The sequence below is a fragment of the Erythrolamprus reginae genome, chromosome Z, assembly GCF_031021105.1.
Source record: "Erythrolamprus reginae isolate rEryReg1 chromosome Z, rEryReg1.hap1, whole genome shotgun sequence".
In the NCBI taxonomy this organism is placed as follows: Eukaryota; Metazoa; Chordata; class Lepidosauria; order Squamata; family Dipsadidae; genus Erythrolamprus; species Erythrolamprus reginae.
Genome location: NC_091963.1, coordinates 111,429,940 through 111,442,709, shown reverse-complemented (window position 1 = coordinate 111,442,709; position 12,770 = coordinate 111,429,940). Strand labels below are relative to the sequence as shown.

General features: G+C 38.6%; 1 protein-coding gene across 1 annotated transcript in view; it reads right to left on the bottom strand.

The window, feature by feature from the left end:
* GPR179 (G protein-coupled receptor 179) overlaps window positions 1-12,438 on the bottom strand; it is a 45,659-nt gene extending 33,221 nt beyond the window's left edge. The window contains exons 1-2 of the mRNA XM_070726512.1: window positions 11,561-12,438; window positions 2,880-2,988 (exon numbers count right to left, since the gene is read on the bottom strand). Coding sequence (XP_070582613.1) covers window positions 2,880-2,988; window positions 11,561-12,438 — 987 coding nt within the window. The remainder of the gene's footprint in view (window positions 1-2,879; window positions 2,989-11,560) is intronic.
* Between the last annotated feature and the right edge of the window lie 332 nt (window positions 12,439-12,770).

Here is a 12,770-nt window from a genome sequence, read left to right as displayed (position 1 = left end):
TATAATATATTAAATGCTTTAATATAATATTATATATACAGTGATACCCCATCTTACAAACCCCTCGTCATACAAACTTTTCGAGATACAAACCCAGGGTTTAAGATTTTTTTTGCCTCTTCTTCCAAACTATTTTCACCTTACAAACCCAAGCCGCCGCCACTGGGATGCCCCGCCTCCAGACTTCTGTGGCCAGCGAAGCGCCCATTTTTGCGCTGCTGGGATTCCCCTGAGGCTCCCCTCCATGGGAAACACCACCTCTGGACTTCCGTGTTTTTGCGATGCTGCAGGGGAATCCCAGCAGCGCAAAAATGGGTGCTTCGCTGGCAATGGAAGTCCGGAGATGGGGTTTCCCAGTAAGGGGACCCTCAGCGAAATCACAGCATCGCAAAAACACGGAAGTCCAGAGGTGGGGTTTTGAGGACTTCCGTGTTTTTGAGATGCTATAATTTCGCTGAGGCTCCCCTCACTGGGAAGCCCCACCTCCGGACTTCTGTTGCCAGAGAAGCACCCGTTTTTGCGCTGCTGGGATTCCCCTGCAGCATCACAAAAACACAGAAGTCCAGGGGTGAGGTTTCCCATGGAGGGGAGCCTCAGGGAAATCCCAGCAGCGCAAAAACGGGCGCTTCGGCTGGCAAAAGGGCTTGCATGCATTAATCGCTTTTCCATTGATTCCTATGGGAAACTTTGTTTCATTTTACAAACTTTTCACCTTACAAACCTCGGCCCGGAACCAATTAAGTTGTAAGACGAGGTATCACTGTATATGTAAAATTAAGGTAACTTTGACAAGAAACGTTCCTTAGGTAAGAGAGTGTTATGCAATTTCAAATAAGGGGACTTCTGGTTCCCAGAAATCTCCTCCCAGCATAAATGGATTTTATTACTCTCATGTTAAAGTTGTTAAGATTATGAAAACTGCACTAAGACACTGTCTGTCTGCTTCTTTTTAGGAATCCAGTTAATTCTCTCCTGTCTGCTCTGAAGAGATTACCTTCTTGATGGCTATTCTACATATTATATTCATATTACATTCATTACATTCATATAGTTAAGATCAGTGATGGCAAACCTATGGCACAGGTGCCACAGGTGGCACGCGGAGCCATATCTGCTGGCATGTGAGCCATTGCCCTAGCTTAGCTCCAACGTGCATGTCGCATGCTGGCCAGCTGATTTTTGGCTTGCACAGACACTGTGGGAGGCAGTTTTTTGGCTTCCAGAGAGCCTCCAGGGGGATGGGGGAGGGCATTTTTACTCTTCCCCGGCTCCAGGGAAGCCTTTGGAGCCTGGGGAGGGCGAAACACAAACCTACTGGGTCCCCCAGAAGTTGAGAAACAGGTCATTTCTGGCCTCCAGAGGGCCACCATGAGGTGGGGGAAGCTGTTTTCGCCCTCCCCAGACATTGAATTATGGGTATGGGCACTCACGCATGCTCTTTTGGCACCATCACTGGTTCGCCATCACTGGTTTAGATCATTAAGAGTCAGATTAATCTTAATGAATGAATTTTAAAGCAACTACATTTTCCCCCAAACTCCCTTGGAAACTGGAGAAGTGGCAAAGTTCCTTAATAAATAGCAGGCAGCTGTGCAATGTTTCAAATATTACAGGATGCAAACTAAGAGGGTAGGAAAAGCCATGGTCTCTGTAAATATGGGTTTCTTTTTAGTGAGTTGAAGGAAAGTGCAACAATCATTCTTCCTCTTTCTCGAAAGCACCACATAAGCCCTTGGAAAAATAATGAAATCCCCGCAGTGGAGGAATGGATTGTGAAAGTGTCATAGTTTTTACAAACAGCAAAACTGACCTGTCTACTCAGGGGGAGGAAAAAAACACAACATACAGTTTTCTGAAAGACTGGAAACCTTATGCAGTATGGGTTTTTTGTTGTTGTTGAAAGCAGGAAGAAATGACATGGTGATTTGTGGGCTTGAAGATTTAGGAAGATGTAGATTAAGTGAGAGACTGAAAGGATTTGTGTAACATCTAAGAGGAAGGAAGGATTATAAATTTATAACTATCTGCTGAAAAGAAGATTGCAAATTATAACATTTCTTTACGTTTTTCATTCTCTTTTTTGTTTTTGCACCATTTTCTTTGTTTATAGTTTTTCTTTGTTTTCTTTATATATATATCTTTCTCTCTCTCTCTCTGGAGGAATAGATAGATAGATAGATAGATAGATAGATAGATAGATAGAGGTAGGTAGGTAGGTAGGTAGAGATATTCTTCAAGTTAACAGTTGTCACAGTGATTATTCAACATTACAATAGACCCTCCATTGTAGCCCAAATGCTACTTACCACCCAGTGTTACAGTGTATAGCCTCATCAATCATAGGAATATATTTTGAGTGCTCAGCAACCACCCCACATTTATGGAAGTCTGCAGCATCCCAAAGTTACATTATGACTTGCTTTGTGGTCAACATGACTTATGACTGTAATTGCCAGGCTCAATTACCATCATATATCGAGGAATACTTGTAAAACAACAACAACAACACACTATATAAACCCAGCTGTTAAGTGCTGGTGTTGTTGTTATATGTGGAGTCCAAAGCCCTTTTCCTGAATTATTTTCAAAGCATACATAATACTACTACCACACACTTCTAAACAAGAACATTAGATGGGATGGGAAACATCTGTCCTCCAGATGCTGCTAAAACTTATGACCATTGCGTGGGGCAACTGAAATGTGTAGTTCAGTAACATCAGGAAGACACATTTTTTTCATCACCAATATACTGGTGTGTGTGTGCGTTGTGTGTATTTATACAACACACACATGTCTGGAAAAATAGTTCCAGAGATTTGGCACGATAATAGGGAAGACCTTCCAGTTCACAGTCTGACATGATAAACTCTCCTTACCTGGGTGCTGCTGAGATCACACTGATGTGTGTTGGCAAACCATCCTCCGTTATTGGCACACTGGTTTATATCAACATTTTGGATTTTAACATCCAGCCTCATGACCCCTCTGCAACAAATAAGGTGACGGTTTTAGCATGTATTGGGGGAGAATGAACTAAACAATTCTAATACTTGATATGGAACCATATAATCACTGCAGGTGACATTGCCATTGGCTGGAGTGTATTAAGAATTGCTCTGATGCACAATCCATGTGCATGAACAACAAATATCCTATCTGAAGAGCTAGCAGAGATATGAGAGGACAAAGGGAAGGGACTGAAACATTTACTGAATGGGGAAGCATAGAATTGACCCTAACTGTACATCTTTAATATGCTGCTCTTTTAATTCATTGGTTTGTTTGTTTGTTTATAAAACATGCACGAAGTAACAAGCATAAGTATGAAACATAAACATGAACAAAGGAAGTAAATACAGGTAAACGGGGACAGTAAAACAGGGATGGTAAGCATGCTGATTATTGGTAATAAATTAATAAATAACTTATTAATTTAGAAAAGTGAAGTTAATTCACAGAATTTGGGATGGAGCTTCACTAGCCCTTGGATTATGAAATTTGGAATTTGCATCAATTATTTCCATGATCACCAAGTATGTTCCAACTCTAGAAAAAAAAACACTACGACACAGAAAAAGTTGACCACTTTATATTAGCAACTTAGTGTCCTTTCTTGCCCCCTCCCTGTCTTCAGATTGTTTCTGGGCATCTGTTGGTTTGGATGTGATTGCACTGCTCCTGGCAGTATACAATTTGGAGTTCTTCTGGGTTCACAAATACTGGTTGAAGAGCAGGTGATAGTGTATTAGTTGTGCCTTTTCTGCACTGGAAGGCACTGCTCAAAGTCACTCGTGCCCTAATCCCATGATGATAAACCTATGGAACCTATGAAACTCTAGGCCAGGGATGGTGAACCTATGGCATGGGTACCCCAGGTGGCACACGGAGCCATATCTGCTGGCATGCAAGTCATTGTCCTAGTTCAGCTCCGTCATGCATGTAGGTGCTGGGCAGCTGATTTTTGGCTCAGACAGAGGCTCCGGGAGGGTGTTTTTTACTTCCAGAGAGCCTCCGGGGGGGATGGGTGAGGGTGTTTTTGCCTTTCCCTGGCTCCAGGGAAGCCTTTGAAGCCTGGGGAGGGTAAAACACGAGCCTACTGGGCACACCAGAAGTTAGGATACAGGCCGTTTCTGGCCCCCCGGGGACCTCCCGGTGGTGGGGAAACTGTTTTCCCCCTCCCCAGGCATTGAATTATGTATGCAGGCTCTCGTGCATGCCCGCTCTTTCGGCACCCGAGGAAAAAAAGGTTCACCATCACTGCTCTAGGCTGTGGGCAGTTTCCCTTCAATACTGTATACCAGCCACTGTGCCACCATATATTATATTAAACCATGACTTGTTACTTAAAAACTACCATGATTTCTTCAATGCAATATACTAAGCTCCATACTGTATTAAGGTTGAGACACTATAATAGATAGCAGAGGAGATGTCCACTCCACTATCCCTATTATTTGTGGTGGTGCAGGGGCTAGGCTCTCTCTTCTCCTTTTTAACATAGCTGCTGGGTGAAATCATCTGTTAGTATGAAGTGAGATTTCATCAGTAGTTTGATGATACCTATTTATGTATCTCTAACAGGTGCTGTCTGAGTGATGCTGTAGAGTCCTGCCTTGGTATCTGGAGGCTCACAGGAAGTCTGGAAGGGGAACCACAGACTTCAGTTCAATTTTAGTAAGACCAAGTAGACACTGGAGACTTATTTGTAGTTTTAATTGTTTACATTATTTTTTAAATTGTTAACCTCCCAAACTCGTCAACAAAGATGGATGGCCGTGATTTAATGAATATGTAAGTTAAAACTCAGCAAACCACATTAACTCTGGGTATATTTATAAATTATGTTTACTTGTGCTACCATAATTATAATTCACTCAATGGGGAGGGGGAGAAGGAGGAGAGGAATCATATATTGTAATGTATTTCAATCTAACTATAGAGGCTCAATATATTCAAATTATGCTAATATGTATTACAGAGGATCCTTGGATTATGATCACTCATTCAACAACTATTTAAATTTACAACAGCATTGAACAACTTCCTGTCATTTTATCTATCTATCTATCTATCTATCTATCTATCTATCTATCTATCTATCTATCTATCTATCTATCAGATTTGTATGCCACCCCTCTCCGTAGACTTAGGGCAGCTAACAACAACAATAATACAATGTAAACAAATCTAATATTTAAGTTAATTTAAAAACCCCAATTTAAGAAACCAATCATACCTACAGACATACCATGCATAAATTTTATAAGCCTAGGGGGAAGGGAAAGTCTCAATTCCCCCATGCCTGATGACAGAGGTGGGTTTTAAGGAGCTTGCGAAAGGCAAGGAGGGTGGGGGCAACTCTGATATCTGGGGGGAGTTGGTTCCAAAGGGTTGGGGCCACCACAGAGAAGGCTCTTCCCCTGGGTCCCGCCAAACAACATTGTTTAGTTGACGGGACCCAGAGTAAGCCAACTCTGTGAGACCTAACTGGTCGCTGGGATTCGTGTGTCAGAAGGCGGTCCCGGAGATATTCTGCATCTCCATGGTCATGTAATTGTGATCAAATGCTTAGCATGCAGTTCCCAAATATGATGTCACAGCAAGCCACAGTCAAATGTTTGCAATTGTCAACTTCCCCTGCTGGCTTCCCACAAGCAAAATCAATGGGGACAGGAATTCAAATAGAGTCCTGTACAGAATCCTTACTAAGCAAAGCAGTCGTGTGACTTCATCCTTAATGACTGCATCACTTAATGACAACAATTTCAGGTTGAATTATTGTATGACATACCTGCATTTAATTTGTAATTCAATATGAAATACAAATTCTCCCTCTGAACCATAAAATGTGCAAACAGATTTTAGCCTACGGCATGTTGTATAGATCAGTCCATGACATATGTCTCTGGTTTGCGTTGTTATGTAAACTTATGTAATTGCATTAGAGTAACTGTATAAATCATAGTTGCTACCAATAGGTAAATGTATAAAAACACAGCCAATATGTTTTTCTGAAAACAATTCATAATAATTGCATTATTAATAGTAGTATTGTTGTTTATTACATCCTGTCTTTCCAAATACAAATCCTATGAAAATTGTTTAGGATTGCAATTAAATCCTTTGCTTAGGATTGCAAACTAAAAATACATTTTAAAATAAAATAACAATTTTTAAAAAGGAAACCTTCTCATAGGAGAGCTGATAGAAATAAAATTCAAAATATCTTTTCCTAAGGTGTTTGCCTTATTCTCTCTCCTCATTTTGTTACTATAAGTTTAATCCTGAATAAAGTGAGAGCTGAAGATTTTAAGAATTAAAGTTTTTTATATATAAATGTGTGGCCATTGTATGAACTCTCCTTTGGTGATTGATTAAAAGATTTTCCAGTGACCTTTGCAACAAGAGCAGAAGAGTAAAACAAATAGTATTGTTGAAACTTGTGATAGATGGTCAGTAGGAATAGATTATCTATTATTGTTTGTGTCCCATCTTTAAAGACAGGAAACCAAAAACACCTGCATGTAGCTTTTTAGACAAGGATAGGGGGATAGGAGAAAAGCACATATCAGGAGATGAACTTAGTTTGTAACCCACTACGTCAAATTTATTTTTTTATTTTTATTTATTCTTTGTCCAATATACACTACATATGAGAGAGAATATACATTAGGGATATATATATAAAGATAGGAAGTAAAAAGAAGGGAAGTGGATAGGAAGAGAATATATATAGAGGAGAGAATATATAAGATAAAAGAGGTAAGAAAAGAGAATTGGACAGGGGACGATAGGCACAACAGTGCACTTATATATTATATATTATTATATTATTATATATTATATATTATATTAGCTGGCATATCTGGGAGGAGTCTGTTAGGGTATAACTAACCTGCATTTTGTTTTGTAAGTATGTCCATCCTTGGGATGGCATCACGTTTTGCAAATTGCTTGGGGCAGTAGAGAGACTACTGTGCCCAAATAAACCTTATTTCCTTACTCCGAAGCCTTCTTTGTCTGATTATTTTGTCTGTGACACTAAGAGTCACAAACTTAATTCTATGCAGCTTCTTCTCTAGAAGCACCGATTTACTAACCAGAGCATGCAAAACATTTGTCAGACCAATTCTTGAATACAGCTCACCTGTATGGAATCCACACTGTATAACAGACATTAATACAATTGAAGGAGTCCAGAAATACTTCACAAGAAGAGTCCTCCACTCCTCCTCACACAACAAATTACCTTATTCCTCCAGACTTCAATTACTATAGTATTTAGAAAATTTACAGCTATGCCACCGCCGAACTGATTTAACTGTTGTTCATAAAACCATACATCACAACGTATCCCCTGTTAGTGATTATTTCACTTTTAACAACAACAACACAAGAGCATACAATAGATACAAACTAAATGTAAATTGCTCCAAACGAGACTGCAGAAAATACAATTTCAGCAACAGAGTGGTCAACGCCTGGAATTCCCTACCGGACTCTGTTGTTTCTTCCCCCAATCCCAAAATCTTCAACCTTACATTATCTACAATAGACTTCTCCCCTTTTCTAAGAGGTCTGAAAGGGGCGTGCATAAGTGCACCTTTGTGCCTACTGTTCCTGTCCTAATGTTTTTTTTATCTTTTCTATCTCTACTTTATACTTACATTATGTTAAACATACTACAATACAATACTATATTTGTATGACAAAATAAGTAAATAAATAAAAAATAAATAAATATTTCTTTTCAAGGAATGTCATCAAACAAAAGGATCTAAATAAAATATTTCTCAAGTAACCATTATTTGCTTCATTGGGCTCCTAAATTTGTGGCATGAGAGGGAGAAGAAATTGTTTTAGCATTTGCCTATTTTTGGCATGGGATGGTCAGGGCTGGTATCATTTATAACTATTTTTTTCAACCCTGCCTAATTTGGAAATAACACACATGACCAGTGTTCCCTCTAGGTTTTTTTGGGGGTGGGCGGAAAAGTATAGTGTCTGAGCGCCAGTCCCTTTGGGACTGGGCGGCACAGAAATAATAAATAAACAACTAAACAAATAAACAAACAAATAAATAAATAAAAAACCCACCCTGTTTTGCCTCTGAGAATTTCAAAATAAAATACTGTACTGTGTGTCTATAACAGTGAGCTCATAATAGGGCAACTCTATCAATATCCAAATGCCACTTAAATAGTTGAGCTAGTTTCAAACTAGATTTTTATTTTCTTTCTCTCTTCCTTACTCCCATTCTTTTTCTTTCTCTTTTCCTTCCTCTCTTTTTTCTATCTGTTTCTCTCTCTTCCTCTCTTCCTCTCTCTCTCCTTCCCTCTCACTCTTTCCCTCTCGGCTTCTGGGCAGGTTTGGAAAACTCTGAGTTGATGATGATTTTTAAGTGAGCGATTGCTCACTGCTCAGCTTAGAGGGAACTATGCACATGACCACCAGAATGCAGCAGGTCTAACATATTACCTCGCTTGTTTTAAATATAGGATTAACCTGCTGATCATCCCAAAGATGATCAAAATTAATCATCCTACTAGCAGCTTATTTCCTGTCATTGCACAGTTGTGCACTTCCTAATTATTGAACAAACAAGACAGTCTGTAAAAGCTCAGGGTGAGCAGGGTGGCAGAGAGTTAATACACTTTCTTCTGACCCTGTTTCTCAAAACAAGATTTGATTACATACATTTCATTGAAAATAATAGCTCAACTTCTCTGTTTTCCTGGAGGAATAATGTGTGCTTAACCATCTATTATCTTTGAATGTGGCATGCCATAGTATGATTAGATTAACTAATCTAAAGCAGTCACAGCTACAGATCATTATTATGGGACTTGTGGATCTGAAAAACATGGTAAGGCAACCTACAACATGAATTAATATGTCACATTGAAGGAGAGAGAGAAAAAGGGAGGAGGAAGGAAGGAGGGAGGGAGGGGGAGAGAGAGATGTAGATGATAGGTAGAATGAGTTATACACATATTTCTAAAATATAAGGAAATTCTATTGTACTTTTAATAAGCTTACCTGTTTTGAATTATTCGATGAGAAGGAGCATATGCAGCTTTGCAGTATGTTTGGGGTTGCAAAAATTCACATGAATATGTTAGGAAATAGCAAAGTATCATAGGTGTCGTGTGTCTCAACAATAGGGGTTGTCTATTGATCATCTGGATTTTACAGTCCAAATTTGTAGCCCTATTCATGCCATTAGAATATCTACTTCAGTATTAGTTATATTTATAATGATATGTTGAATTTCCACCTACCTAAACAGATTCTATTACATTGTCCTAATCCAGCCACTATGATTAGTGTATAATTCAGAATGTTTTCTGAATCTACAAAATAAAGTTAATTGAATAAACTACAGTTCAGTTCACCATCACAATGTGATCTGAATTTAGAATATTTTTCATCCAAATGTATTTTGTTCCTCAGAACAACCATCAGCCACTTCAGTAGAATCAACACCTGTTTTTCCCATAGTATCCTGAAAGGCAGCTACTTTGGGATATTAGGGGAAATTAATAAATAAACGTAATTCAAGCCATTTGCATTATTTAAAGTGTCCAGCTGAAAACTATCTTTTAATATATATATTTACAGAAGGCATTAGCAGTTATCTTTGCTGAACCATGGCAGCTGTTTGAATATGTTAGTTGTTAGTGCAAGACCAGTGCCAGAATTAAACTATAGCTAACCCTACAGATTGTGATTGTAGACTTGAGCGGATCAGTTGCAATGTAGGGAAATTCATGCTGTTCTACAGGCTGTGAGATTACATCAGATAGGCCATGGGTAGCATTCTTTAATGAAAATCAACCCTTCAAAATAAGATCTGTTTAGACTTTTAAATAGCCTTTCTGGACTATTTCCAGTAGATTGACAGAATCAGAAAAAAAGAGTTGTTGTTTATGTGAAATACATAACACATCTTTTTTAACCTACAGTTACTTTGGGATATCCCCTTTAATTCTGAATCAAAGGGAAATGTACAGATTTCTTGATATGTACAAAAACTCTTCTTAAAAGGTAGCATATACTTACTGTAGATAATTGGGTGTGTTTCCTCAGCACATCATCTTCAATATTCCTTGACAGCCACTTATAATTTCTTTTTTGTATACTGTATAATGATTCAGAATCTAACATTCCACACTGAATTAGTGGTTTTAAAGATATTTACTAGTAAGATTGTGGACTTGGGACATTTTAAGTTTTCTCCCTTGACCCCCCCCCCCCATATATAATTAAAAATAATTGCTTTTGGTGAATCAATCAATGATAGATATGGCTTAACTCTATTGTGTGAACTTATCTCAACTCAAATCCACTCAAGTAGTTGTTGGTAAACTATGGGGTTAAATTAACCCTGTGCAAATAGATTTATCAGACTTAATAGATTTAAGAAGATCTGGTTTGTAAAGAATAATGAAGTAATAACAAAACAGACTTGTGAAAAAGATTTTTTCTTATTACTCCTAAAATCGCTTCTAGGTAAGCAGTGAAGAAGTGATATAAATACTGTTTCCCCTATTGTTAATTGCAAGTTATCAATAGAAGATAAATAAATAGAAACTTCTCTAGAATAGGACCCTGTGGTGTGGGTAGGAAATGATGTAAGTAACCTCTGAAATCTTTTCTGATGAATACTATAGCCCATTTCATTTCTCTTGCATTCAGAATCTTCTTCTAGATAGGACTTTTGTTTTTTCAGCTACGCTCTAGAGTCTTATTTAAGATCCCAGCTTGTAAAATACTTAATAGCATACTTATTTAATATCAAAATTTAATCAGTATAATTTTAAATATTTCTTAAAATTTTAAATATTTTAAATATTTCTTAAAATAAGGAATAAATACTAAAACTGAATAGAAGATACTTTCTCTCCCTTCCAGGCCAGCCTTGTAACCTGGGTGTGATGGATAGATTGAGATTCCAGAATAGGGATAAATTAAAAGTTGCCTTTGAATGTACACTGAATGCTTTCTCATTATGTTTAAGTGCAACTCATTACTGCAACTGAGTGTTAAGACATCATAGCTCAGCTTCTCCCTTAGAAAAGTTGAACATATCATTTCTATTTTAGAGATTATCCTACACTATTCCACCCGAAGGGCTAGCAATTGTTATTTAATTATGAAAACAAAGTACACATGCTTACATAAATATATATGTTATTGTCATTACTATTCTTATTTTTAATAGAAGGTTCTGAGATAGAATTTAATTTTTTAAAACTTTGCAATATATTTGTAAGCAGCTGTTTGCTGATGAGCTTCTCAATAGAATATGCATTTTAGCAATACATAGTGATGATTGTATTTAGTTTCTATGCGTGACGGTAATAGATTTCAACCCCACCGAGAAGGGTATTGGATGGATTTTTCTCTCCACTTTCTCCATCTAGATTCTTCCCTCCCCAGTTCCCTAATAACTTTTTATATTAGTCTAATGTGAGAAGAATCAGTGGTGGATCTCTTGTATCCTATGTCGTTTGGATCAAAATCTCACCCCTTATTACTATCCTCTTCCACTCACTTGAATTCTGGATTGAGGTCAGGCTTGAGGCCGTAGAATGAAGAGGAGAGTGTAACCATCCAGGTGGGCAAGAATTTTCCATCTTCACATTCCAGGAAAGGTGGGGACCATTTGATATAGCCCTGATCCATCACATAACTATCTCCTTGGCTCCATTTGGGGGTGTCTAGCGTCTTAAGGTCATTGCTGAGAATTCTTTTATAAAGCGGTGGAGTCCGTTGGAACCGAAAGAAATTGTACCACTCATTTTCCCAAGTCAGATTCCTTAGATTCTCTGAAAAGGCAGAAAGATCTTGAAGTAAGATCTCATTATTCCCTTTCGTGGCTTGAAGTATCAGCTGGGGCTTGGAAGACAAAGGATGAGCATCAAAAGTCAACATGGCTCGGTAAGCTTGAGAATCCCCTTCTATAACACTTCGCACCAACGCGTGGTACCATTCTACATCTTCTTTCACACTGGACTCCCGAATGTCATTAGTCTGAAAGACCATATTGAGGAAATTGGTGGCATGGGTCAAGGTGTCAGTAGCACTGCGTAGATAGGAATATAAGGCTGGTGGAGGGCGAGAGTCCTTCACTAAAGCCCTCATTTCGAATCTCTGGGTACAGTTGGCTTGTGAGAGACTCAGGGCATCGCCAGAGTACATGAAGGCCATTGCTGCCTCCGATCCCTCGGGTTCAGCCTTATCCAAATTAAGGGTAGGCACCCAAGTGAAAGCTGAAACCAAAAAAGATGAAGATGAAGGCATCCACTCCTTTGTTTTGGGTGTCCTGGTTTTGGGTGGAGCTGATTGCTGTTGTTCTTGGAAGATTTCGGCGGCTTGTAGGAGTTTGAGATAGAAGCACCAAATAAGTAGTCCCAGAAGAGAAGTCTCCATGGTTTAGCAAAAAGTGTAGAAAATACCTGTGTCATCCAGTTGAAATCATTTCAACCATGGAAAATCCTTCTTGAGAACTCCTGATGTGTCTGATGGGAATGTCGAGATGATCAGAAAGTAGAGGAATAAAGCCATGAGAAGCGAAGAAGGAGCCAGTCAATCTGTACAATGAATGCCCCTAGAGAACAGTGTCACACTTGCTGAATAGTATCCTGCCTCCTTTTATAATTTACAGGAGTTTCTCATTGTCTCCCACCCTCTATTTTTTGCTGTCCCTTATATCTTCCCTCCCTGACTGGTGATGGAGCAGACGTCACCACAATATGAGCAGC